Below are 25,645 nucleotides of genomic sequence, written 5' to 3'. Positions count from 1 at the left end.
ACAAACAGAAATTATGTCAAATTCAATTATATATTTACTACATAAATTATATGTTAAATTATATATTAAATATATTTACATATATAATATGCTATCATACAATGTGAATATATTTTTATATTTAAGTATGTGAAATGTGTTTATATATTAAATTAAAATATATTAAAATATTCAAATATACTATGTAAACATATGTAAATATATTTACATACATGTTTTATACAATGTGAATATATTTTTATATTTAAATATATGAAATGTGTTTATATAGTAAATATATTTAAATATAGTATGTAAATTATATATATATTTTTTGTGCATTCAAGTTTGTGAACCCCTCTGAGATCCAGAGCCCTTAATAGGGGGAAGGGATTTTCTCTCCTCCAAATAAAGGCTCCTTTATCTAGAATCTACTTTTTGATCCTTTGATTTGACCCAACATTTTCCTGACTCCAGTGCCATCCAGACACCCCACTCACTGTCCCAAGGGGGCCGGTCTCAAAGCTTCCTAAGGGTCTCAGAACCCAATGATCGTCTCCCAAGCCAGCGCTCATTTGAAGCCTCCTTCCGCTTCTCTGAGGACGTGACTTTTAAGGGGGCCTCTCTGAAAAGGGGAAAATGACAAACATGGGGGTGAGCTTGCCGCTCCCCTTCTAACTCCCCATTCGGTTTCTTTCAACCACTGGGAATTGTGAAATGGGTGTTGCAGGGACCAGTCCAAAGAAGAATGAGCCCGGATAAATGCTGAGAAAAAGCATTTTTCTTAGTTTTTAATCAGCCTGAGACAAGACCAAAAATGTCACTGTGGTTTGGGGTTATGTCTTCTGTGACCTTGAGTGCTACTGCACATGTAGGTCACCTCAAGCACCAGCGAATGTGCAGCATGGAGCGCATCCCCAACCCTTTCGGCTCCCTCCCACAGAGCACCAGGGCCTGACCCGCCCATGCAGGCCAGGAGGAATTAGCACCAATGAGCTGGAGGCCAATCCTGGAGGAAAGAGATTGGGAAATATGGAGGGAATGGGGGGGAGGGAAGGAATTAAGGGTCTCAGCTCTGCCCCCTCCACCTTGGATGTTTCCCGAGTGGCCTATTCCCCCGAGGGTCCCTGGGAAAGGTTATCCAATCCAGGGGGGGCCAAACCCCTCAATTTGTAGGGGAGATATAGTATGACATCCTTGAACCCCATTTCTAGGCCTCTCTCCCTCACCCCAAGTGACTCTTAGAATCACAGATTTGTAGAACCCAGGATATCTCATCTAACCCATTTCTGTTCTTTCCTCTTGGAGGTCAGGAAGAATTAGTCATCCCCTTTCTTTGTTTTTCTCCCTTTTCCAGGTACCCCAGGCCTGCTGGGGGGAAGGGTAAATCTTCCTGTTCTCCTCTCCCTCTCCCTTGCTCAGCCTTGGCCCTTCATAAGTGGGGAGCACCAAGATGAACCTGAAGGCAAGACTGAGTTGGGTTTCCTTAGCACCATAGGAAAAGGGGGAGTTAACAAGGTGAGCTTCACATTATGGGCCGCAACCTGCCCTAGGCAGGGGCAGAGCAAGTGGAGAGGAGAATGGGTTGGCCTTGGGGTCCCTGGGAAGCTGATCCATGGAGAAAAGGGAGAGAAAGGGGCCCTTGTCTGCCCGTCTCTGTGTTGAGAGAACAGAGGAACAGGCTATTCCAAGGGTCGAGGAAGCCTGGAGGACTCACCGGGGTGGAAACCCATATGTGGCCCAGCTGTTTATCAAGGCCTGGCCGGTGGAGGCTGGTAGGAAGAGGAAGGAAACCACTAGAGAACGGACTGCCGGGTGGTCTTTGCTTTGAGATCTGGTCCTATTTTACTCTTTATCCACAGATAGACCGTCCCCTGCCTCTGGTCTTTTAGTATCTATGCTTTGGATTCAGTAATGTGGGGGATGGAGGAGGGCAGGAGGGACACTGAGGAAAGGGTGGGAGGGAGTAGGGGGAAGCCACTGCTGGTTGGGGAAACATCTAGAGAGCAGGAATTAGGGGGCAGGAGCTAGGGGAGAAGCATTAGCAGTCACAGGCCTAGGTGGAGAAGTGGGGAGACAAAGGGGAACCCAGAAGGAAGAGACCCCCCTAGGGCAGGAATTAGTGTCCCTAGAGTGCAGTGTCCAGCAGATAATAGGTGCTTAATAAATGCATATCGAATGAATGGATGGAAGGACTATGAAGAAGAGAAGAGAGAAGGGGAGAAGAAAAAAGGGATTGATAGATGAGTAAACAGGCCAGAGAAGGAACATGATTTGCTCAAGTGGAATATCTAGTTAGGAGGGGATCTGGGGGAGCACCAGGGGGCTTGATTGCCTCCTTCCACAGCATGGTTGAAGAGGGGGAGGAGATGGGAGAAGTGTTGGGAGAGTACAGATTGGGGGGAAGGTGAAGGGTTTGCTGAGGGGGTCACTCATCCCCTGGCTTGATGAGATGGCCGCTGAAGGTGATGTATGTGTCCACATCATCGCTGTAGATGGCATTCTCCCGCTGGTGCTTGAAGAGGCGCACCCAAGCGCGGTCCCCAGAGGCCATCTCCAGCAGGACACTCTGGCTCTGCATGATGCTGCGGTCACTGGGCTGTGCGTACAGGATGACGGTGGGCTCCTCGTTGCGCATCAGGTGCAAATAGGTCTCCTTGAAGTTCCAGGTGTGGACATTGAGGCTGAAGTAGTAGATGCCCGCGATGGGGGCTGAGAAGTGGCCCGAAAACATGTCAAATCGGCCGTCCAGGTTGACAAAGACTGTATCGAAGAGCAGGGGCTGATAGTCCTCGGTGCTGTGCAGGGCCTTCTTGCGGCCCACGGAGAAAGCCGAATACTGTGTCTGGCATGGCTCCCCAGGGCTGCCAGCCTGGCCTTTGGCCCCTTTGGGGCCCTGAGGCCCTCGGTCCCCCCGAGAGCCTTCCTTGCCCATCTTCCCTGGTATCCCAAGGGGACCCCGGTCCCCCTTCTCTCCTGCAAAGTAAAGTATGTCAAGGTGAGTGGTTATTGCAGGGTGGGAGTTAAGGGCTACTCCTTCCCCTATGTAGGCCATTTCAATCGCCCCAGAATCCATTCACTCCAAGCAAACACGTCCATATCGCTACACAGTTGTGTGGAGAATACCCACCCCCAAAGATGTCCCCCTGCCGTGTCACAACACCACAAGTTCCACCATAAAAATTCTGCTTACACACAGCAAGAGACAGTCCCTAGTTTTAGACATGGCAAGGGTCTTATGGAGTATTTAATCCAACCCATTTGTCCCCCAGCTATTAGACGGGCTCTTGTCTCATTGAGAGGAGTAAGACACTCAGCTCTCCTTTCATGTCCTGACTGGCCAGGAGGGGATCTAGATGCTGATATAGTAGAGTAGGCAATTCTCTAACACCACAGGTCCAAAGGAAAGGGAGAGAGGAGCTTCCAGGAGATGGGTGAGGTAGCAGAGTAATGGTGAGGAAGAGTAACACAAGTCAGCTCAGGGGACGGAGGCTGCCTCCTTCACAGTGAGGAGGGGGGCCGTAACATGGTCCAGAGTGCTTAATAACCACAGCACCAAGGATAGAACATGATACTGAGTGAAGCAAGGAAGCAAGCTGAGAACCCAAAGGGAAACAAGAGAACAAAGAGATGGGGAAGCTATTTGATTCAATTAGCGGGGGAGCCCAGTGGATAAAATAGTGGGCTTGGAATTAAGAAGATCTGAGATCAAACACTGCTGTGTGACCCTGGTTAGATTATTATCTCCTCACAGCCTCCGTTTCCTATGGGTAAAATGGAAACAATTATAATAGGCCCTGCCTCACAGAATTGTAGTGAATAAAATTATATTGCCTTAAAACAGCTAGCTATTCTTGTAGTCACCCATAATGCAAGGCTCATTCTAGTTATGATTTGAGGCTTTGTTTTAATGGATTGTAATTGACTCTCTGGCAAAGACCCTGGCTAATAATGACACCCATTAGAAAGAGGGTTGTATTCTCTGCTATGCTAAAGAGGTGACAGAAATGTGATGGTAGAGTAGAAGCTCCATTATCTTGGAAGCTAAAAGGACCTGGGTTCAAACCTCCCTATGGATTGGGATTTAGAGGGTGCAGGTCCAAACCTTGCTCTGCTGCTCACTACTAGGGAGATTGTGAGCAAATGACAAGGCCTCTCTGACCCTCAGCTTCTTCCTCTGTAAAATGAACTGATCAAAATAGATGACCTTTGAGTTTTAAATCTCTTGTACTGTGAAATTTCCTCTCCTATTCTTCATTTCACAATTAAATTTTATCTTTATAACAACAATAATTTCTTTTTGTCTTTATATATATTATATACATTATATATATATATATACATATATATAAAACTAAACAATCAATTTCTTCTTACCATTCTTACCTCTCAACATTTACCCTGTTATTTACTGAATTTTTATGAATCAGTTCAATATCCCATACTTTGTTATCTTGATACTTTCAAGGGAACTGAATGCACTAAGGAGGATTAGAAATGAGTCAAATGTGTGTCTTGCCAGGGCTTTAGCTTTAGGAAGGGATGGAATCATTATTTAAATCATTGAGAAGCCTCCAAAGGTTGAACTCGGTACACATGCGCTTAATACTGGCTCTGAGTCAAAGGTTAATCTTGTGGGCTCATCCGGGATAATATTTTTAGTAGGGAAGGGGAATGTTGCTAAATTATCTGTTTTAGCAATGTCCTAGCAGGCAGCATGCACCAGTACTGAGCTAGTCAGAGGTACATTTTAGCAGGCACCAAGGCAGAAGTGAGCCCAGCCAGGAGTGTTCTCTTGGGAATTAAGGGATAAGGGACAGTATGGCTGCCCAACTTGGAGAAGGACTATATTTAGTAATGGGGAGAGTCTTACAGGGTATTTAATTCAACTAGCCCCCAAAGACCATTGGTATGTGTGTGTGTGTGTGTGTGTGCGCGCGCGCGTTTCTTGTTTTGGATAGAGATCAGATGGAGCTAGACCATAACAAGGGTATCCTTGTAAGGATTTTGCATTCGGCTGCAAATTCTTGGGTGGGGATGGAAGGTAGTAGGGAAAGCATCCAAGAAAGGACACTGTCTAACTGTATTGAATAGATTGCTTAAGAATCTTCCCAGATCTCCAGAGAAATACTTTAGAAAAGGAGGCATCTGGAAATTTGTGCCTAAATCCTCCACTGCTGGCCATGTCTCTAAACAAGCCTCTGGACTATGGAGTAGGCAATATAGCCAGAGGGATCTCACCATGGACAATTATCATGCTTCAGGGCAACAGGTGTCCATTTGGCTCAGTAGAAAATCTGGCTAGAATATGATGCAGTTACAAGGCAGGAGCCTGATGCAGAGAATAGTACGGGACTACCAAAGAGCCTCCAGGGATCTATCTTTGGCACTATTCAAGCCGTGGAGAGCCAATACCCGGGAGTTTCGGTCCTGGAAGGGCTGTAGTCACTGTTTAGACACTATCGTGTCACTGAACCTGGAGAAGAGGCTTCCTAACAACCTCCCAAGAGGAAGCATGATGCTAATGTTGGAGAAGCTTCTACCAACAATTATAATTGAAGGGGCCACAAGAGGCTTATCCAAATGAACAGGAACATTAGATGTGATAATCCTCCCTGCCCCATCATCTGAACTGGTGAGATTGATCAGAAAGAAAGAAGCAGAACCCATGGGTAAACTGAGGCTCAGGGAGGGGAACTAGCTTATTCAGGGGTTTCCCACATAGTGAGCAGAAAAGTCAGCTTTCCAACCCAGATCTGTAGACTTTATACCCAGGGCTCTTTCTAATAAATATCTTCCTTCACTCAAAAACTGCTGGTAAGATTAGAAAAAAGTATAATATAACATAATAAGCAATCTTCTATACATGATATAGAATAACATAATAAGCATATTTTCAATAATAATAGAAACATTTTCATGGTAGAATAGAAACTCCATTATCTTGGGAGCCAAAAAGACCTGGGTTCAAACCTCCTTATTAAGATTAGCATGTGATAACTCTCTCTAACTTGATTGAGGCTTAGTTTACTAATTTAAAGAATTGGGGATTTGGGGCAGCTAGATAGTATAGTAGATAGAGCACCAGCCCTAAAGTCAGGAGGACCTGAGTTCAAATCTAACTTCAGACACTTAATACTTTCTAGCTGTGTGATCCTGGGCAAGTCACTTAACCCCAAATGCCTCAGCAAAAAAAAAAAAAAAGAAAAAAAAAAGAAAGAAAGAAAAGAAAAAAAAGAATGGGGGATTGGACTCTATATGGGAAATATGAACTTGTTAAAAAATTTTAATCATATTCCAAAATAGTTGGTTTCCTTCGTAATTCTAGGGGTGGGGTTGTATTTTTAAAACTATGGTTCTAAAGAGGGTTGCAATAAGCTTGACCAGCCTGTCTATGGAATGACAATGTAATCATCCTCTGGGGCTTTCTTCTATCTTTGTCTTATGGTAGACACCCCTAGAATAATGTCTTGGGAGAGGTGACATCTTAAGCCTGTGTTAACACTGGACAAGAAGCATGGATGTTCCAAGTCTATTCAGTGTGAAAGTGGGAGGGTGAGGAAAGGACAATGAATTTGGGGGAGCACTAGAAATATGGTGTGCTGGCCCCTGAATACCCACTTAGTGGCTTGGTATTGAGAGCATGCTCCTTGGTCTAGAAAGCATGTCCCATTTAAAGGAAAGATTTGAAGGAAGTAGAGCAGAGATTTCCTTTCCTCTTGTCTGAAAAAGGGGGATTGATTTCCAAAAGCTTTGTAGTTCTAAATCCTATTGCCCTATGACTCGATGGTCCCAATGGGTTGGCGTAAACTACTGGACAGTTGCTTTTCCCAAGTAGCTGGAAATATACAGAGCACTCTGGGAAAGTTGCCCAGAAGGCTGCCGGGATCCTATGTATCCCAGTGGGGGCTCTGGAAGGTTATAGAATAATATGGTATTATATAACCACCAAATGGAGCTTTTTGAATCATTGGCTGTCTACCCTTAAAAAGAACCGTGAGTCCCCAGCCCCATCTAATCTCCCCCCACCCAGGTGCCCAGTAGAGGGCAGAAGCAGGTACCAGCATGTTAAGACACTCACCTTTCAGGATGGTAATGTTGATGTAGGGTCTCACCTCAGGTATCACATAGGGGACAGCAGTCGGACTGGCCATTTCAGGGTTGAGGGACTCTGATTCTTGGCAGCATCGCCGGCAGCCCCCCGGCACTGGGGAAGGTGTCTCAGGGGCAGGCTCCTCAGTGGGCATCCCAAGCACCAAGAGTGGGAGCAAGAGGGCAGCCCATCGGGGAGTCAGGGAGGCTGTTGCCATGGCGACCTAAATGAGGAAGTGCAGGGCCAAAAGCCCAAAGGAGGAAAAGGGGGAGTGGACTTGTCATCTGGGATAGAAAATGACCCTGGTGATAGTCTGACTTTTAACGACTGGAACTGTTCAAAAGGTCAATGGGCCCCATCCCTGGAGGTTTCCAGGCAAGGAAGGATGACCACTTGCCAGAGATGGTGTGGGAAAAATGCCTAATGAGATCAGCTTGGACTAGATGGTCTCTGCAACTCTAGTCTCCAATTCTAAGTCAAATATTTTTTTAAATAACAGTCACACCAATCAGCTCTATTCCGTGGTGATCCTGGCTCAGTCTGGGCATTGGGCACAGGACTGACCCTATGGATCAGGAGAGGCAGCTGTCTGAATACCACGATTTAACGGTCCTCCAAGAACAGTAACATCACCCCTGGCCCTGTCTTAGTTCCTGATTTCTGTTCCATTAGAATGACTTCTTTTTGTAAAGAGCTCTAGGAAATTTCTGCAAATTTGGCCATGAGCAAGAGGCAAAAAAGTGATTGAAGTCAACAGCACCTCTTTGGAACCCAGGTCCAAGGCTAGCTTTCCACCCCAAACCATCTGTAAGAGCCTTTTGGCTCCAGACCCCAGGACTTCAGCTTAGGCCAATGGGGTCATTCGGGGTCAGGGTGATGGAGCAGAGAACAAGGGAGTTGAGAGAGAATTTTATTTTCAAGGTTCCCCCTCCATCCCCATCTTTTTCCAATTTAAAACCATTTGGGCTGTGTCCATAGGAATCTCCAGGAGACAGCAAGCCTCAGTCTCAGAGAATTAGAAAAAAAGGAAAAAAAATCTACTGTGTTATCAGAACTGAGAAGAAGGTCCCACTTTACCCCACAGTAGAGCCCCCAATTTTCTCCTCCAAGTACAAAGTCAAGGACAGGATAGATCTGCCTTTTTCCTCTGGGAACAGACCCCAGCTTCCCAGCTCCAAACCCTCTCATCTCCCCGTCGGTCCCCACAATCCCATCTGGGAACTGGACTGGGAAGCAAACATCCTGCAAAGGGAGCAGGAGTCAGTCAGTCAGTGGCTGATACTACCTTGTAGGACAGGCCTGAGGGATGCTGGCTTTAGAGGGGGAAGGTATCCTCATCCTCCTGGGAATCCAGAGGGAAGGAAATGCCCTGGAAAAGCCCCACTTCCTTCCTCCCTTTTGTAAGCTGGATCTCCTGCCTACCCCAAACAAAAGTCACTTGTGCTTAGAGTCCCCCACCCCACCGCCCCCACCCCATCACACTTATTCTGCAGCTGGAGCTAATGATGAGTCAGAGCTGGCTAGTGCTGAGAGTCCGGAGGAAGAGGAGCACGGGGAAGGGAGGAAGGAGGGGAATCACTCAGAGGGTCAGGGGGCACTGGAAGGAGGGGTTAGCTCATGGTCCAGGGGAGGAAGGAGGTCATTGGGTGTCAAGCAGAAAGAGACTTCAGATATCATCTTAGTGCAGTGCCTTCAATTAGCAGAAACTGAGGCTCAGAAAGGGATTCCCTTGTTCGGGATAGCAGCGGTGGAGTGGGAATTCGAATCCAGGTCTTTTGACTGCAGTGGGAAAATAAGCAAAGAAGGAGGAAGAAGAGGAGGTGGAAGGCAGGAAGGAGAGCCTCGGAGCAAGGGGCCTCTCCTCCAGTGGGAAGTCAGCCAGTGAGGGGGAGAGCTGAGCCTCTCCCTCCATCGGCTTTCCAGGGGAGGGGGCTCCCCACTTTCTCCCACCCCACTCATGACTCACCATGAAGGCCAGGCTGAGCGACTTAGTCAGGCCCAGGGCTGCTGGTTGCCTCTGGCTCCCTGGCCCATCGCTGTAATAATAACTCTGCTGGCACCCGGACCCGGCCAAGGCGGGCGGGAGGGAGGGGACCGAGCTGGGTCCCAGGTTTCCCCTCCTCCTCGCTCCCTCCCTCTTGATCCCTCCCCCCTTCCTCCCAGCCCGGCTCGGGCTTGGCTCCGACGAATTGAGGGTTAGATTTCCCGGCTTTAACTCTTTCGTGACTTGTGGGACTCGGCCTTGGAACTGGGGTGTGGGTGGAGAAATTCCAGTGGGCAACCCCATCCCCCCACAAATAACGGGCTTCCTGTGGAGCCACGTCAGCAGTCACTGCCCCTTCCCATCGCACCCCCCTCCAGGCCAGACTCGGCAGGGGTGGGGGCTGAGAAACTGGCTCCAATCACTGTGCCTCAAGTCCCCCCATTAGAAATAGGCTTCCTTTGGGTTCAGCAGGGCTCACGAGTCCCCTGGGAGCAAAGAACATTGCTTGGGAATCAGATACAGGCAGAGGAAGTTGGGTAGGATAGGAGCAACAAGCCAGGAAAGGGAAAAGTAGACTTTTCAGCAAGGCTTTTTGCAGAGGGATTGGGAAGAAAGGGGGCTGGGAGAGGGGCTCTCTCCCCTCCAGGGACCTCCACGCTGCCAGTCTTAGGAGGAGGGGGCAGGGAACAGGGCTCTCTAAAATGCCCATCTATGGCCAGGGTTCCGAATGGGCAGCCAGGGACTGGGGGGATGGGGGGGGGGAGGCTCAGGGCTGACCCTGGGAAGGAGAGCAGGACTCCGCTGTGCTAGATAAAGGGCTGAGGGAGGGTCCTGGGCAGGAGAACAAACAGGGAGATAAGGGTTAGAGGGAGATAAGGGGGATTTTGCCTCTAATTCTGTTTCCAAGCTTATTTTCTGTGGTGGAGGAGGAGGGATTCTGGGAGATGTCAAAGTTGCCTTAAAACTATCTCAGCTGCCCCAGGTCTAGGGAAATGGGTACATTTCATTGGGGGTAAAGGGAAGAAGGAGGGGGACATGAGACATAAGCCTGTCCTTTGGGGATGTCCAAAGTCTGAGCCTTTCCTAGGGCCTTCCAGGTGGGTGGAAGCAGAGGCAGGGCTGATCCCTAGGAGGATCAGGGGCTAAGGAGGGGAAGGAGACACTTGAAGGGAAGAAGCTATATCTGGGTCCTCCAGGACTTGTGCCTAGGGGGAGGGCTTATGTCTTCTGAAATGGGAAGTTTAGATGTTGATATCTACCTCTCCCCTTCTTCTTTTCCTTAGAGAACAGCCTCCAAAGGCAACAATACTGTGGCTGGATTCTCTCTAGTCCAGTTTCTGCCAACAATCCCCTTGATGACCTACAGTCAAACAATATGATCGCCGTCAAGCCTCAGTTTCCCCACCTGTCAAATGTTTTAGTGGAAACTTAGACTCTGAAAGATGAAAAGTTCATGGGGGGAGGGCAGCCCCCAAAGGCAACAATACTCATCTGTGGCTGGATTCTCTCTAGTCCAGTTTCTGCCAACAATCCCCTTGATGACCTGCAGTCAAGCAAAATGGTCCCCTTCAGCCTCAGTTTCCCCACTTAAGCCCTGAAAGATGAAAAGTTCATGGAGAGAAGGACATCATTTCTCTGCTTCAGAACAGAAAATGAGAAATAGAGGAGGTAGACTAGAAGTTAGAGGTTCTTAACATGTTATGTACTGGACCCTTTTTCCAGTATGGTCAAGTCTATCAACCCTTTCTTACAATGCATTTTATTTACATGCTTTAAATAAAATATGCCTGATTATTTAGGAAATGAATTATACTCAATTATCAAAATTATTTCACATTTTTGTTATTTTTTAAATGTGTTTTGGACATTTACTTTTATTTTTTCCTTTCTTTTCCGCGCTTTACTTTTTAAAATTGCAATCATATTTTATTTTTTCCCAGTTACATGTAAAGATATTTTTCAAGATAATTACTTTCACGAAACGCTGATTTCCATTTTTCTCTCGCCCTTCCCTTCCTCCCTCCCCAAGAGGGCAATCAATCTGATATAGCTTGTAGATACACGATCATTTTAAACATATTTCCACATTAGTCATGTTGTGAAAGAAGAATCAGAACAAAAGGGGAAAACAAAGAAAGAAAAAGCAAACCAAAAAGTCAAAACAGCATGTTTCGATCTGCCCTTGGACTTCATAGTTCTTTCTCTGGATGTGGCTAGCATTCAAATATCTTTTTAACAATATTTATTTTAACAAATAGCTAAATTTTTTATAACTTTTTTATTGACAGTAACTAAATTTATTTTAACAAGTTTTAAAAATATTTTAAACAAGTTTATGAATTTCTGAGTAAGGAATTCCTGGAGATGATTTTGAAGACCCCTTTTAGCATCAGCATTAATTAAGCACTTGATGTATGTCAGGCTTTGTGTTAAGAAGTGGATGAGTTGTTGATATTCTAAGGCAGGAAATCATACACAAATAACTAGGGACGTGCAAAAGAAACTGCTCCATGGTTTCCTACTTCTCCTGCTCCTCTTGTTCTGGGCAAAGATTCCCTACAGGAGGAGAGCTCCCCTGGAGCAGGCTTGGGGAAGTCTTGTGGAATGGGAGCCAGTTTTCCCCTTTTGTATTCAACTTTTCTGAGTACACAGTCCACACTTGCTGCACCCTCTGCTTGCAACCAGTCTTCCAGGAGAGGGACAGGGATGGAGCTGGGCAGGGGGAGGGAGATGGGATTGGGAATGGGGAAGGGAAGGAGGTATGGGGATGGCAGAGAAGGGAAGACATCTCCTCCCCCTCCCACACAGTACCCAAAAAGGCTGATTCAGCAGCCTTGGGGCACAAGGAAGGGGAATGGGGATTCTGAAGTCCCCAGGGGCTTTGCTGTCTGGGTCAGGAGCTTGTGGTCACCAGGCTGTCCTGGAAACTCTTATGGAAAGTCTGGGAAAATATGCAGGAAGGGGAGGAACCGGGAAACATAGGAGAAGGGATGGCAGGAGAGAGAAGGGGACTTAGGAGGGGAGAGCAGAGAACAAAGAAATCACACCAAAATGGACCCAAGAGAAGATGAAAAAGAGGATCTCTACGTGCTCTCCCTGTGTCTTGAACACACAGAGAGTTCTGCTCCCCACCCCCACCTCCAGTCTTCCCACTTCCAATCTAAACATTCCCATTCTCTTCCTGTTATCTGGCTGCCATTCTTCAGACAATATCCAGCACTGGCCAGAATTAAAACAGGAGGTTCCTTCTCCTTGGGAATCTCCAAGCTAAGCCGGAGATGTTAAAGAGAGACTGTTGATCAGGTGGGCATCCTTTGAGGGTCTTTCTGAGGGCCATTCCCATTTCATGGAGGATGAACTTGAGGTTCAGAGGTCATTTCCCAAGGATACACAGCTTATAAAAGATAGAGGGGGGGTTCATTCCTGGAATTGCAGATAAGCCGTCGATCTTCCCAGTGACCATCACTGTACAGTTGTGAAAACTGAGACTCGGAGATATCAAATGCTTTAACCACAGTCACCGAGTTTAAAATGAAAAACTGGGATTCTGATTGGGTCTTCAGGCCTGAAATCAGTGCTGTTCCCACCATTCCAAGTCACCTCCCTATTGAGAGCAGAAGACCCGAGGTGAATGAGGGCTTGGGAGCGAGCCAAGTGATGATAGAGAGTGACCAGCTCTGTTAGATGGAGGATGGAACCCTGGTATGGGTGTTTCTGTCAATGGAAAAAAGATTCTAGGATTCTAGGATGTTTATCCCCCCTAAAGCTGTGTTCCTGAGTCTCCAAGCCCCCTCCTCATGGGGAGGGAAGGAATAGAAACATGAATTGGGAACCAAAAACCTTGGGTTTCAGTCTGATGTGCCACCAATTCAATGTCTGACATCTATTAAGATTTTTTTCCTCTCTTTGGGTCCCATCTGGAAAATGGGTCCCTAATCTCTCAAATCCTGGCCTCTCTATTAAGGTTGGCAATAGTCTTGTGATATAGTGGAGACTGGGGACCCGTTTTCTAGATTCAACTCAACAATTAGGCAGCCGCGACAGGGTGGCAGCTGGTGTAATAAGAAAGCTATCGAAATCAGAGCACATGGATCCAAATCTGGCCTCTCCTATTCAGCATCTATATGACCTTTTGCTTCTCCAGGCCTCAGTTTCCATTTCTGTAAAATGAAAGCATTAGAATAGAGGGCTTCTAAAAATCCTTTGACACTTTAATTTATGATCCGAAGCTCCTCCCTGGACTTCTTCTATAAGATAAAGGGGTAGGACTAGATAGTCTCTGAGGTCGCGTTTGGGTCTTAATTTATCATGCTATCACACTGTGTACAAGGCTCTGGGCTGGGTCATTGGTACTCTTATGACCAGGTTATTTAATCTCTTTGGGAATCGCTTTTCTCATCTGTAAAATGGGAGAGTTGGATTATATGTCTTTCCAAGGTCTCTGTTTGGGATCTCAAGATTCCCCTTCTCCCTGAGCTCTCCTTCTATTGAGGGATCTACCAGGAGAGGCAGCCCGGATTAGTGGATAGATTCAAACCGATTTTGTCATTAGAATAAATTAATTTAATAATTTAATAATAAATAATAATATTTTATAATAAATAATAAAGAAATAAACTTAATTCCTACCTGAGATACTTAAAAGCCATGTGACTAATAGCAAAATGACACCTCCACAACCCTGACTTAATTTCCTCTTCTGTAAAACCAAGGGATTAGTCTAGATGACCCTAAAGTCCCTCCCAGTTCTTAATCAGAATCTATGATTTTATAATCATATATAATATAATATATATATTTATATATATTATACAGACATATATATAATATAATATAATATTATATTATATAATCATATAATCATATAATCTTCAGGTATTTGAGCCAAGAGAGCCCTGACAGCTATGGGGAGGGAAGTATCAGGAAGGGCTTCTTGGAGGAGACAATGCCTGAGCTTGAATGAAAGTAAAGCAGAGTGAATCAGGAGAGCATTCAAGGCTTAAAGAGAGGGATGGAATGCCCAGTCCCAGTTCAGGGAACCGTTCGGTTTGTCTGGAACAGGGAGGGTGCAAAGAGAAGTAACTGGAAACATTAGCAATTTTATTTCTAGTTTCAGTCACACCATTTCCCCTGTTATGAGTCAGGATTTGCAGCTGGATGGAAGCACAGAAATCACTGGATTCATTTTATAGATGGGGAAACTGAGGTCGGGAGCAGGAAAGTGATGCTCCCAAAGTCATCCAGGTTCTAAGGAGCAGAGCCAAGTTCCGTCTGCCTCTCCAAGACCCCCCCCCCCACCAAATCCGATGTTCTTTCCACACTAGTCCCCTCCCCCATCTCATCCCTGACTCCCTCCTCTCCCCTCTCCCAGCAGCCCCCCAATCCTAGGGTGAGGGCCTGGCCTCCAACTGAGCTCTTTGACCTCAGTTATTCATCTTAGCACGAGGAAAGGCAAGAGAGGCTGAAGAGGATGGGCGGGAGTTGGGGGGGGAGGGGGAGACTGATTGAAACCAGCTGGGACCAGCTCTTATGTAATGCAGATCTGTGCCTGGACTGGCTGGGGGAGGGCCAGGCCTGCTCCGACTGTGGCTGCTGCAGGAAAGCATCCCCATCCCTGTTTCCCCATCTCCTCCTCATCTCTACCCAGGCTCCCTGGGCTTTGGCCAAGCCGTCAGCGCCCGGAGCTTCTTTCCACTCAACTGGGGCCTTTGTCCTGCCCACAGATCCAGGGGGTTTTCTGTCTCACTGTCTCCTCTAAACTGAGTTTAGCATCCGGGGAGGGAGGGTGCTGCTTCGGGGCATGAAGAAATCCTGTTGGGTCTGCCTGGGATAGACACTGGGAGGTGCATCCCCTTGTCATCTGCATAAAGCTTTTGCCTAATTTTTCCATCTCCTCCATTATCTTTCTTCCTTTCTTCCCCCCTCACTCCAAATCATATTATTACAACCTTAACAAAAGGGACTCCAGGTGCCAGTCCTTCATTTGATAGATGGGGAAACTGAGGCTGGGACAAATGACCTTTCCAGGGTCTCCAGTCAGTGGCAGTTCTAGAAGTCAGTTTCTGTCTAGAATTTATTGCCCCAAGCCCAGAAGGTGCAGAAGGACCTCCTAAATCCCAGGGTGCCCTGGGTAGGCTCTGCTCTGTCCACCCTGCTCCCAGAGACTCAAGCTCCATGGCAGAAGGCTGAGGGGAGTGGGGACCCAACCCACAGTCGGGTGGGGAAGGATCCTCCCTTCAGCGGCACTACCAGCTGCGGGCTCTGCATCTCCAGCCCGCAGAGCGGAACTAAGCGGAGCTGGGGAGGATGGATGGAGAGGGTGGAGGGAGGAGGGGGAAACCAGAGAGCGGGGTCTGTGTGGCTCAAGAGTGACCCCTGCTGCCCAGTCTCCGTCCCAGCAACCCCAAGCTCAGCCTGGCTGCTAGCCAGAATGTCTGCCAGTCACGCCCTCCGCTTGCCCCATTGCCCCTCCCTCCGTCCTCTGGCCTGGGGGCCTCGGAGATACCCGACTTCCCGGGTTCTGATGGCCCTGTAAGGGTCCCGGAACGTTTGACGGCACCTACGCAAACTGCTCAAGACACCTTGCCTGGTGTCGGAATAGCAAGTAAGCCTGGCAGCGAGGACTTTAATTGTTGCCATTAGGTAGCTCTATCTGACTCTTTCTGACTCTATTTAGCTTCTTCTTGGCGGAGATAATAAAATGGTTTGCTATTTCCTTCTCCAACTCATTTTACAGAGAAGGAAACTGAGTCAAACACGGTAACATGACACAGCTAGGATCATACAGCTAATGCGTGTCGGAGACCAGATTTTCCTGTCTCCAGGCCTGGCAGTCTATCACTGCACTACCTGTCTTTTTCCTTACTACAAATCCCACACACTTTCTTTCACAGGAGACAGAACCTCTTCCTTTAATAGATGAGGTGTCAAGTCCCATTAATGGAAAATGCCTGGTCTTATTCAAAATTCAGTAAGTTTTTTCTTTCCACCACAGCCCAAATATTCCCATTTACTTGGATAAATATTAATATATACTGTGTTTGTAAAATGTCATTCAAAGCTGGAGGTGGGAGGGATTATACTAAGAGACTGGGAGTGTCAGAGTGGGGAGGGACCTCCAGAACAGGAAATTAGCAAATTCCCTCTTCTAATTTTTCTCATTTTCCTCTTCTAATATACCCTGCCTCATTTTACACAGGACATAGCTAATGTAAGAGTGAGCTGACCAGAGCTGGTGGCTAGTGACTGAGCCATTCCTAGGGGCCAGAGCCGGCAGCTTTCCCTAGAGCACACACTTAAGTCTGTCCGTATGTGAATGTCCACTGAGTATATGTTGGGGGCATGTGTCAGAGACGGTAGCACTGATGATGATGGGGGGGTAGCCTCCATATGTCAGATCACACGGGAGATATGAATCAGGAGGTTTACAAGTATAAATGGCTCATGCAAGGTACGCATGCGTGTGCACGTGCATAAAATCTAGGCCATCCCAGCATGCTCAAAACTGAGGAATGCTGGTACATGCTGTGCATCCCTCTGGGTCAAGCGAGAACCTCTGACCTCGGGAGCCTGATGAGACTCTGGGTGGGTGGGGGACCCTACGAATGTGTGGGAATGTTGCTTTGAGATCGGCAGCAGTTTCTGTATGTGCCGTGTGGGGCATGTTTGCACTTCAGGTTGACCCTTGTACTCTGCCAGAAGGCCAGGTGACATAATATTTGCACAGGGTTCTGTGGGGGAGGCAGAGGACAGCAAGTTTCCAAGAATAAATATTTACATATTTTCTGCTCATTAAAGCTGAAAGGCAGGGTGAAACCCGGCCTCCCTCTCCTGAACAGTCCAAAGGCCTAACAAATCCATCTCCCTTCTCCGATTTTCTCCCTGAGCAATTGCCTCAGGGAGTGCTAGGGGTGATCAGCCCTAGGAATCTCCCCCCATCTCCTCAGCCAAGACATTTGCAGAAGAGTCCTAGAATTCCCAGAGTGAAGATAAGGCTGGGAATAGAGATGGGGATCAAGATGAGCATCGGGACAGATGGAAACAAATCTGAGCTCTGCTACCTAGCACAAGAGAGGGCTTTCCCTTCCCTGAGACTCCATGGAGCAAAGGGATCAGAATAGGTGTCTTGGATGTAACATTCAATGCCCCAAACTCCATTGCAACCCTGACATCCCCTATTCTAAGCTCCCTCCCAGCTCTGACATCCCCTGTTCTAAGCCCCCTCCTAGCACTGACATCTAATCACTTGGGAGTTGTTAGGTAACTTGCTTATTACTAGATTTGTAGGTCCTAAGTTTCCAGGGAACTTGTATATTTATGTCTCAGGAAGGGTCTGACTTACATAGCCGTGTGTGTGTTGGTGATTATGTTCCCTGTGGCCTTGAACTTCAGTCTCTACTGGGCCATGGTTTATTGATTCATGTCTAGAGTGTGTAAAGTATAGCCCCCCCTGCGACCCCACACTCCAGCTTCCCTTCTCCCCACCCCACGGCTGCGTGTGTGCCCAGGAATAAGCTCTGGCAGTGCAAATGGACAGAGGAGTCTCTGGGACAGTTGCCCAGAGCTATGTATGTATGAGCGCACAGGCACACAGACGTTTGCCCCCGGCCCCCTCACCAGCACCTGCCGCCTGGGAGGAGGCCGCGGCCCTCCGCAGGGGTTGCTGGGAGCAGTGAGGCTGGACGTGAGGAGACTGAAAGCTTCAGTGCCTCGGCCACCGGCCCATGCCCTTATCTCGCCACTTTCCCAGAAATAGAAAAATCCATTTCCTTCAGGCGGGAGCTTGGCGCTCGCGGCCTCCTGTGGGAGCAGAGAATGTCAGACTCGAGAGCGAGCTCCACACAGGAAGAGCGGGACTGGCAGGAACCTCGGAACCGAGGGTGTCGGCGCCAGAGAGGGCCCCTGGAACGGGCAGTGGCCGCTTGTGAGGGTCCTAGGGCAGCTGTCACAGCTGGGAAGGCCCTGAGATGGGGCGCGGCAGAGCGGGAACAGTCCGATAATTAGCTTTTCCCGAGGGCCGAAAAGCCCGAGATGCTGGTCCCACAGTGGTCCTGGGAAACTCGTAGCAAAAGCAATAGGGTGCCCATTACACAGATCAGAAAACAGAGGGGGTGTCACTTATAATACAATCTCATTCAAGAAACATCCATGCACTTACTCTGGGATCTTGCCAAGGTGGCTAGGGGGTGCCATCCTGCATCCAGCCTAGGTACTAGCTGTGTGATACAAGCAGGTCACTTCACCTCCATCTCCTCAGTTTCCTCATCTGTAAAATGGGGGTAATAATAGCAATTGCCATCCAGGGTTGTCATGAGGGTCAAATGAGAGAAAAATTTGTAAATTGCTTACTATGTGCCTGGCACATAGTGGGCACTTTATAAATGTTTATTCCCTTATATCACTATTAGAATATATATACATATATTAAATGAAGCATGTTACATAAAGTTAACAAAAATATATGTTTTATAGACACATACACATGATATGTAATTGTACTTTAAATTATAATCTTAAATATAATCATATGATATATAATTATATGGTATACATAATTACATATACACATGCATGTATGTATCAGAAAAGATATATATGTACATGCAAAATAAATGTAAAGCGAATAAAGGAAATTATGTAATTATAATTTAAATTCTAAATAATCTTAACTATAATCATAGATGATAGTTATATATCATACATAATTATATATACATATGCATGAATATATCAGCAGAGATATGTGTACATTCAAAATAAATGTAAAGTGAATAAAGGAAAATATGTAATTATATTTTAAATTAGAAATAACCTTAAATATAATCACATGTTATATATAATCATATGACATACATAATCACATATACATATGTATGTATATATCAACAAATATATATATATATAAAATAAAAGTAAGGTGAATAAAAGAAAATATATAATTTTATTTTAAATTATAAATAATTTTAAATATAATCCTATATGCTATATAGTTATATGATATACATCGTTACATATACATATGCATGGATATATCAGCAGAGATATGTGTACATTCAAAATAAATGTAAAGTGAATAAGGGAAACTATGTAAGTATATTTTAAATTATATATAATCATATATGATATATAATTATATGACATACATAATCACATATACATATGTATGTATATATCAACAAATATATATATATTAAAAATAAAAGTAAAGTGAATAAAGGAAAATATATTATATTTTAAATTATAAATAATTTTAAATATAATCCTATATGCCATGTAGTTATATGATATACATATGCATAGATATATCAGCAGAGATATGTGTACATTCAAAATAAATGTAAAGTGAATAAGGGAAATTATGTAAGTATATTTTAAATTATATATAATCATATATGATATATAATTATATTACATACATAATTATATATACATATGCATGTATATATCAGCAAAGATATATGTACATTCAAAATAAATGTAAAATGAATAAAGGAAAAATATAATTATATTTTAAATTATAAATGATCTTAAATATGATCATATATAATTATAGGACACACATAATTACATATACATATGTATGGATATATCAGCAGAGATATATGTACATTCAAAATAAATGTAAAGTGAATAAAGGAAAATAAATACAATGTTGATAGATATAAATGCCTGCCCTGTATCAGGAGCTGAACTGGAAAGATCAAAGATTTCCTGCTCTCAAGGAACTCATGTTCTATTGCAGGACACAACACATAGACATATAAACATATTAAAATTAAATACATATAGTATAATATGCTTGAAATCATAGGGTAAGTATTTGTTTAGTTGCTTTTCAGTTGTGTCCAACTCTTCTTCATGACCCCATTTGGGTTTTTCTTGACAGAGATATTAGAGTAGTTTGCCATTTCCTTCTCCAGCTCATTTTTCAGATCAGGAAACTGAGGTAAACAGGGTGATATGGCTTGTCCAGAGTCACTCAGCTAATAAGTATCTAAAGCCAGATTTGAACTCATGAAGGTGAATTTTCCTGACACTAGGCCCAGTGCTCTATTCGCTTTGCCTCCAAATAGCTCTAGAGTGAATATGCTACAAGATAAATGGACCCCTTACCATATACATATAGGATTAATACAGGACACACACATACAAGATAAATATATTATAATTTAACTTAGTTTGTGAGGCAATTGGGGAGGGGATCCTCAAAATCCCTCTAAGGAAAGTGATGTTGCTCAGTTTTCATCATGTTTTGCACTTTGATATTTTTTAAAAGGAAAGGAAAAGAGAAGAAAGAAAGGGGGGGCTATTGAGGGTTTTTTTTTTTCATTTATTTGTTTACGGTTGAAAAAAGGACAATCGGAAGAAACACCCACAAGCAGGATAGCTTTGAAAGTTATGGGTTGATTTTACATACTGAAAAAGAAATGAGAGTTTTCCTTGCATATAGCATCTTTGCTTTCTGTTATATTATATATATGGCAAAGCCTCTCCTATATGGTGTTCCTTCACCTACCCATTTCTCATACTTTGTGTATATATTTATCTACTTATGTTTCCCTGGTTAAAATGTAAGCCCTGGAGAGCTGGGACTGTTTGATTCTTGACTCTGTGTTCCCATTGCCTACCACAGTGTCTGCTACATAGTAGTGCATGTTTCTATGTTTTGATTGATTGGGTCCACTTCCATGTGATGAGGGAGACAGGACCAAGGTAAATGGTAGGACGGGTATCATGGACTAGCTGGAATAAAAGCCCTATCCCTTCCATTACTGCTCTATTTATGCATTTCAGAAGATCTGTGATTTCCCCTATTGTGGGCCCTTTTCCAAGAGACTCAGAGCTCAGTCTTTCCATTTCTAAGTAAATGGAATTAGAGAACTGAGGGGGCAAAAAATATTCCTCCGTGGATGGTGTATCTTTAGGGTAATTAGTCTCCCTGACCTTAGTCTGACCAATTCTCTGAAAACAGGCACTTGGGTAAGTGCAATTACTCATTCTGCAAGGCTACCAGCTCTTTCCCAGAATCTCCCAGAGACTTCTCTGTCAGCTGATTTGGAGAAGGGCAGGAATAAAACCCTTTGTCCCCTATGCTGAGTACTAAAATTAAAAGCAAGGTTCTACTTGTTACTGAGGGGAAAGGTAATGTCAAAGCAGAATAAGGAGTCTTTGGAAGAGGCCATAGAATTCTGAGAGTTGAAAAGGGGCTTTAGTGACCATTTAAGCCAGCAGATCTAAAATGTTTTGATCTCAGGACCCCTTTAACCTTTAAAAAAAGTGAGCTTTTGTTTATGTGGAGCATATAGATTAATATTTACTGCACTGGAAATTAGAATGTTTTAGGATTATTTCAAAAATTGTTTTTGACCTCATGGACTCCCTTGAAAGGATCTTGAGGATCCTAGACCATGTTTTGAGAACCATTGATTTAGTTCAGTGGATAACCTTAGCCCACTGGGGATAGGGCTTTGCAGTGGCTCAGCCAGAGCTGACAACAGGCAAGCTTCCCAGAGCCTCTCTGGGAAGACCCCTAGAAGACCCTAAGGTGACCCAAGAGGTAGAAACCCAGAATCCCCTCTCTATTCCAAGTCCCAGACCCATCACCCCCTTCCCAAAGGTGGTTAGCCACTCCTTTCCAAGAGGTATCTTTAACTGCCTTTCCACCTGTCCTATAGTCAAAAATCTGTTATGTTTCTCTCTGACTCCCCCTCCTCAATTAGGAAATGAACTTGTAGAGTGCAGACGCTGTCTTGTCTTTCTATGTCACCTTACCACAGTACTTGCCACATCATCCAAACTTAATCCATGTTTGTTTCCATTCATTTCAAGCAGCTAGGGTACTGAATTTACAATCTGAACAATCTGTCTTTGAATCCTGTCTCACACACTTAGCTATATGCCCCTCTAAGCCTCAGTTTCCACATCTGTAAAATGGGATGAAAGTCACACTTCCCAGGATTGTTGTGAAGATCAAAGTGACATAACATATATATGAAGTGCCTTGCAAATCTTAAAAGCATTATATAGAATTTATAATATGTACATTTAATTATATAGAAGATTGTGCATATGTATACATACATGAGAACCACAAACTAGGGGTTCATGAGATCCTTGACACAGATACTGGAAGGAATCTCATAGATCACTTAATCTAACCACCTTTTTAAAAAATGCATATATATTATATATTATGTATAATATATATCACATAGAAATATTTTTTATTTTGCTTTGAAATACAGCCCTGATGTTTTGGGTAGATTATTATTATTTTCAGATCTTTTATTTTTTTATTTCACCTTTTTTTGGTAACAAATAAGGAAACCGAGTCCCACAGAATTTGTGACTCACTCTAGAGTTTAAAGGGGGAAAGTATCAAAGGTAGAATTTGAATCCAGATCCAAAGCTATTATTCTTTTCATCAACTAATTTGTCTCTGGGTCCCGGCTTGAACAATAATCAGCTGTATGATTGTGAGTAAGTTTTTTTTTTTTTTCCCCTCTCTAAACCTCAATTTCCTCATCTATAAAATGGAGCAAATGATGCTTATAGTCATGTGCCTGCCTCAAAGGGCTGTAAACAAAGGAAGTGCTTTTTTTTTTTTAACTTGAAACTTCTCTAGAAATCTCAATCTTTGGTTGCTTATTGAGAAACACACAATAGGAGAAAGATAATTTCCTGGGAGGAAATTCCTCTACTACCCTCCATGAGAAACTGGACTCCCATCACCATTAGGGTTTTGTCAGCATCATCCACTGCTAATTACTGGTCATGACATCTGGAAGTCACCTCCCCCACCTCCTAATTTTATAGATAACAAAGTTGACACTCAGAAAAGAGAGGGATTAGCTAGAATTCGCACCCAGCTCTTTGAGCTTCAGACTCTTTCTGCTACTTCCACCATCCTTTGTCTACTAATTACATTTGCCTTCTCTCAGTGGCTCCTCAGAACTGTAGGCTTATAGTCCTGGGTGCTCTGACCTGGCAGCTGCCTCTGCCCCCCACACATGCGCACACACACACACACACACACACACACACACACACACACACCCTCCCTCTTCCCAGGAGCTCCGAAGCCTCCCTCCCCACCCTCTCCCTGCAGCTGGCCATCTTTGTCCTCTGGCTCAGGACTAAGGATGGAGAGTCAATGCTATGGACCACTGTTGCCTAGCAACAGCCTTTTCAGAGAAAGTTCAAGGTGAGCTTACTGCAGGAGTGGGGTGGGAGTGAGCCAAGAAGATGGAGGAGACAGAGGAGGAACGGCATTCTCATTCACCTTCCCCCTCACTGCCCCCCAACCCCGTCCCCAGTCCTGGGTCCCAGACCTCAGTCCAAATATACCAAACTAGTCTCTTCCCATGTCCCCTTGCTTTAATTCAAAAGGCATCCATCCTTTGTCCCCCATTTTCTGCAGTATGTCCTACTTCCTTCATTTCCCCACAAATGTCTTGGATCATAAGGTTTTAGAATTAGATCAGACACTAGAGATCACTGAGTTCAATTCTCTCAGTTTACAAATGGGGCAAAGTGAGGTACAGAGCAAAACCAAAAATTATCATAGGTTCTGGAGCTAGAAAGTGCCAGGAGACCTCCTTTGTATTTCCTCCAGAGATGGTCCCTCCCCATTCCTTGTTTCCTTGCACCCCCAGAGTTCAGACCTTTGCTCTTTCTTCAGGAGTAGCCAGAGAAGCTAGGGATTCTGGGTGGAGCATCCTAGATAGCTTCATTATCACTCCCTCCCTCCCTAACAGAGTGGGGTGATGAGAGAATTGTGACATTTGTCGAGCAAACCGGGAGGATGACAGAGAACAAGAAATGAGACCTGCATTGAATAATAATTGTCCCCTAGGTTTAATCCAACACACATTTATTAAATGCCCTCCAAGTTTGAAGCATTGTATCATATGTAAGATTTTGCAGAATGATTTCTCCTTTGTTATCCCATTGTGTCCTCACAACAGCCCTGTGAGGTAGGTGGGGAAGGAATAGATCACCCCCATTTTACAGATGAAGAATCTGAAGGCCAGGCAGGTTGCTTTTATTTGACAGGGCCAGGATTCTAACCCAGAGCTGCTGAGTCCAGAGTTCCTTTCCCTACTCTGCTCTACAGTTCCTTTCTAGCTACTGAATATGACCAGAGCCCTGAACCCTTTGGCCCCACAGCCTGGCCTTCAGGGGGTCCGCCTGGCCAGTTCCATGACCTCCCTCCATGTTGCCCTCTCATTGCAGCCTGGGTCTTATGGTTGGCCAGCTGCCTCTTTCCTTCAAACTCTATTCTCACCTAGCTTCTCTCCTCAATCTCACTTACCATCAGCCATCAGTCCAAGATTACAAAGGAGGCTCCTGAGTGAAGTTACCCCAATGCTAAGATAAAGATGAAACGTGAGAGGTTGAGAATACAGCCCGGGATTCCCACTTCCCAGATAGCATCCATTAAAAATGTCAGAATGGATCAGCCAATCAGACTGGATTTATTTCTTCTCTCCATCCCAGGTGTGTTTCTACTGGTTAAACACTGGGTGGATTTAAGATCATGGGGAATTGGGGGAAACGGGGAGAGGAACAAGGTAAGGAAATATGGAAGAGGTCATTGTATCATTGACTTTAGATTTGGAAGTGACCTTGGAGGGCATCTAGACATTCTATTTGACAGATGGGTAAACTGATGACCAGAGAGATGAAGAAATTTGCCTAAGATGATTCAGCCAGTAAATAAATAGCGTGAGCTCTGCCCATTCCCCAGAAAGGAAATATGGGAAAGAATTCAGATGGAGAATGGTAGGGATGTTGGATCAGGGGTCAAAAAATGTCAGAGTGGCCAATTGGACCGACCCATACCTGAGCAGCAATCCCTTATACAACATCCCTAGTAAGGGATCATTTGGCCTCTGCTGGTAGACCTCTGATGAGAAGGAAGGGGCCTTCTTCAGGCATCTCCCCCATGGACAACTCTTGCCAATCCTCAGCTCTCTACTTCTATTAATTCTCTCCGGGTCAGGCAGGGCAGTCCTACCGCTTCTCCCACACGATAGCTCTTAAGATATCTGAAGAAAACTATCATCAGACTTAGAGCTGAATGTCCCCCAAATCATTTAAACCAAACCCCTTTGTTTTACACACAAGGAAGTTGAACCCCAGAGGTAAAGTAACAGCATCGTAGAACCTTAGTTTAAGGACTAGAAAAGACTTCAGAGGTCATTTGATCCATCCTACTCATTTTACAGATGAGGAAACTGAGTCCCGGAGAAATGTAGTTACTTGAATAAGATCACAAAGCTAAAAAGTGGTAGAGATTCAGACCCAGTTGCCTTCGATCAACTTTCATAGAGCATAGTGTCCAGTCCCCTCACCATTTTGACCACCGTCTTTTGGACACAATGCCACTGGTCAATGTTTCTCTTAAAATGGGACACTGGGACTGGACACAATACTCCAGATGTGGTCTATTAACATCTGGAGAAGAAAAGGATCATTATTCAGAGACTGTTACCTTCCCAGATCCAAAAGTCCCCTCTCCCCAAGACACTTAAGGGACAGCTACTCGGGAAAGAGCTTATTTCAGTCAGACTGAGCCTTCCCTGCTC

At 44.9% G+C, this 25,645-nt stretch overlaps 1 protein-coding gene across 1 annotated transcript; it reads right to left on the bottom strand.

Moving 5' to 3' along the window:
• Positions 1-742: 742 nt before the first annotated feature.
• Positions 743-9,309, bottom strand: C1QTNF6 (C1q and TNF related 6). Its single transcript, XM_003771125.4, has 3 exons — positions 9,039-9,309; positions 7,061-7,295; positions 743-2,955 (listed from the first exon to the last, which is right to left on the bottom strand). The coding sequence occupies exons 1-3, from the start codon at positions 9,039-9,041 to the stop codon at positions 2,408-2,410; spliced, it is 786 nt and encodes a 261-aa protein (XP_003771173.3). The 5' UTR covers positions 9,042-9,309; the 3' UTR covers positions 743-2,407.
• Positions 9,310-25,645: the final 16,336 nt, after the last annotated feature.

Source organism: Sarcophilus harrisii, chromosome 5 (genome assembly GCF_902635505.1).
Source record: "Sarcophilus harrisii chromosome 5, mSarHar1.11, whole genome shotgun sequence".
Classification (NCBI taxonomy): domain Eukaryota; kingdom Metazoa; phylum Chordata; class Mammalia; order Dasyuromorphia; family Dasyuridae; genus Sarcophilus; species Sarcophilus harrisii.
Note: the sequence above shows the minus strand (reverse complement) of the source record. Positions and strands in the feature narration are given on the sequence as shown.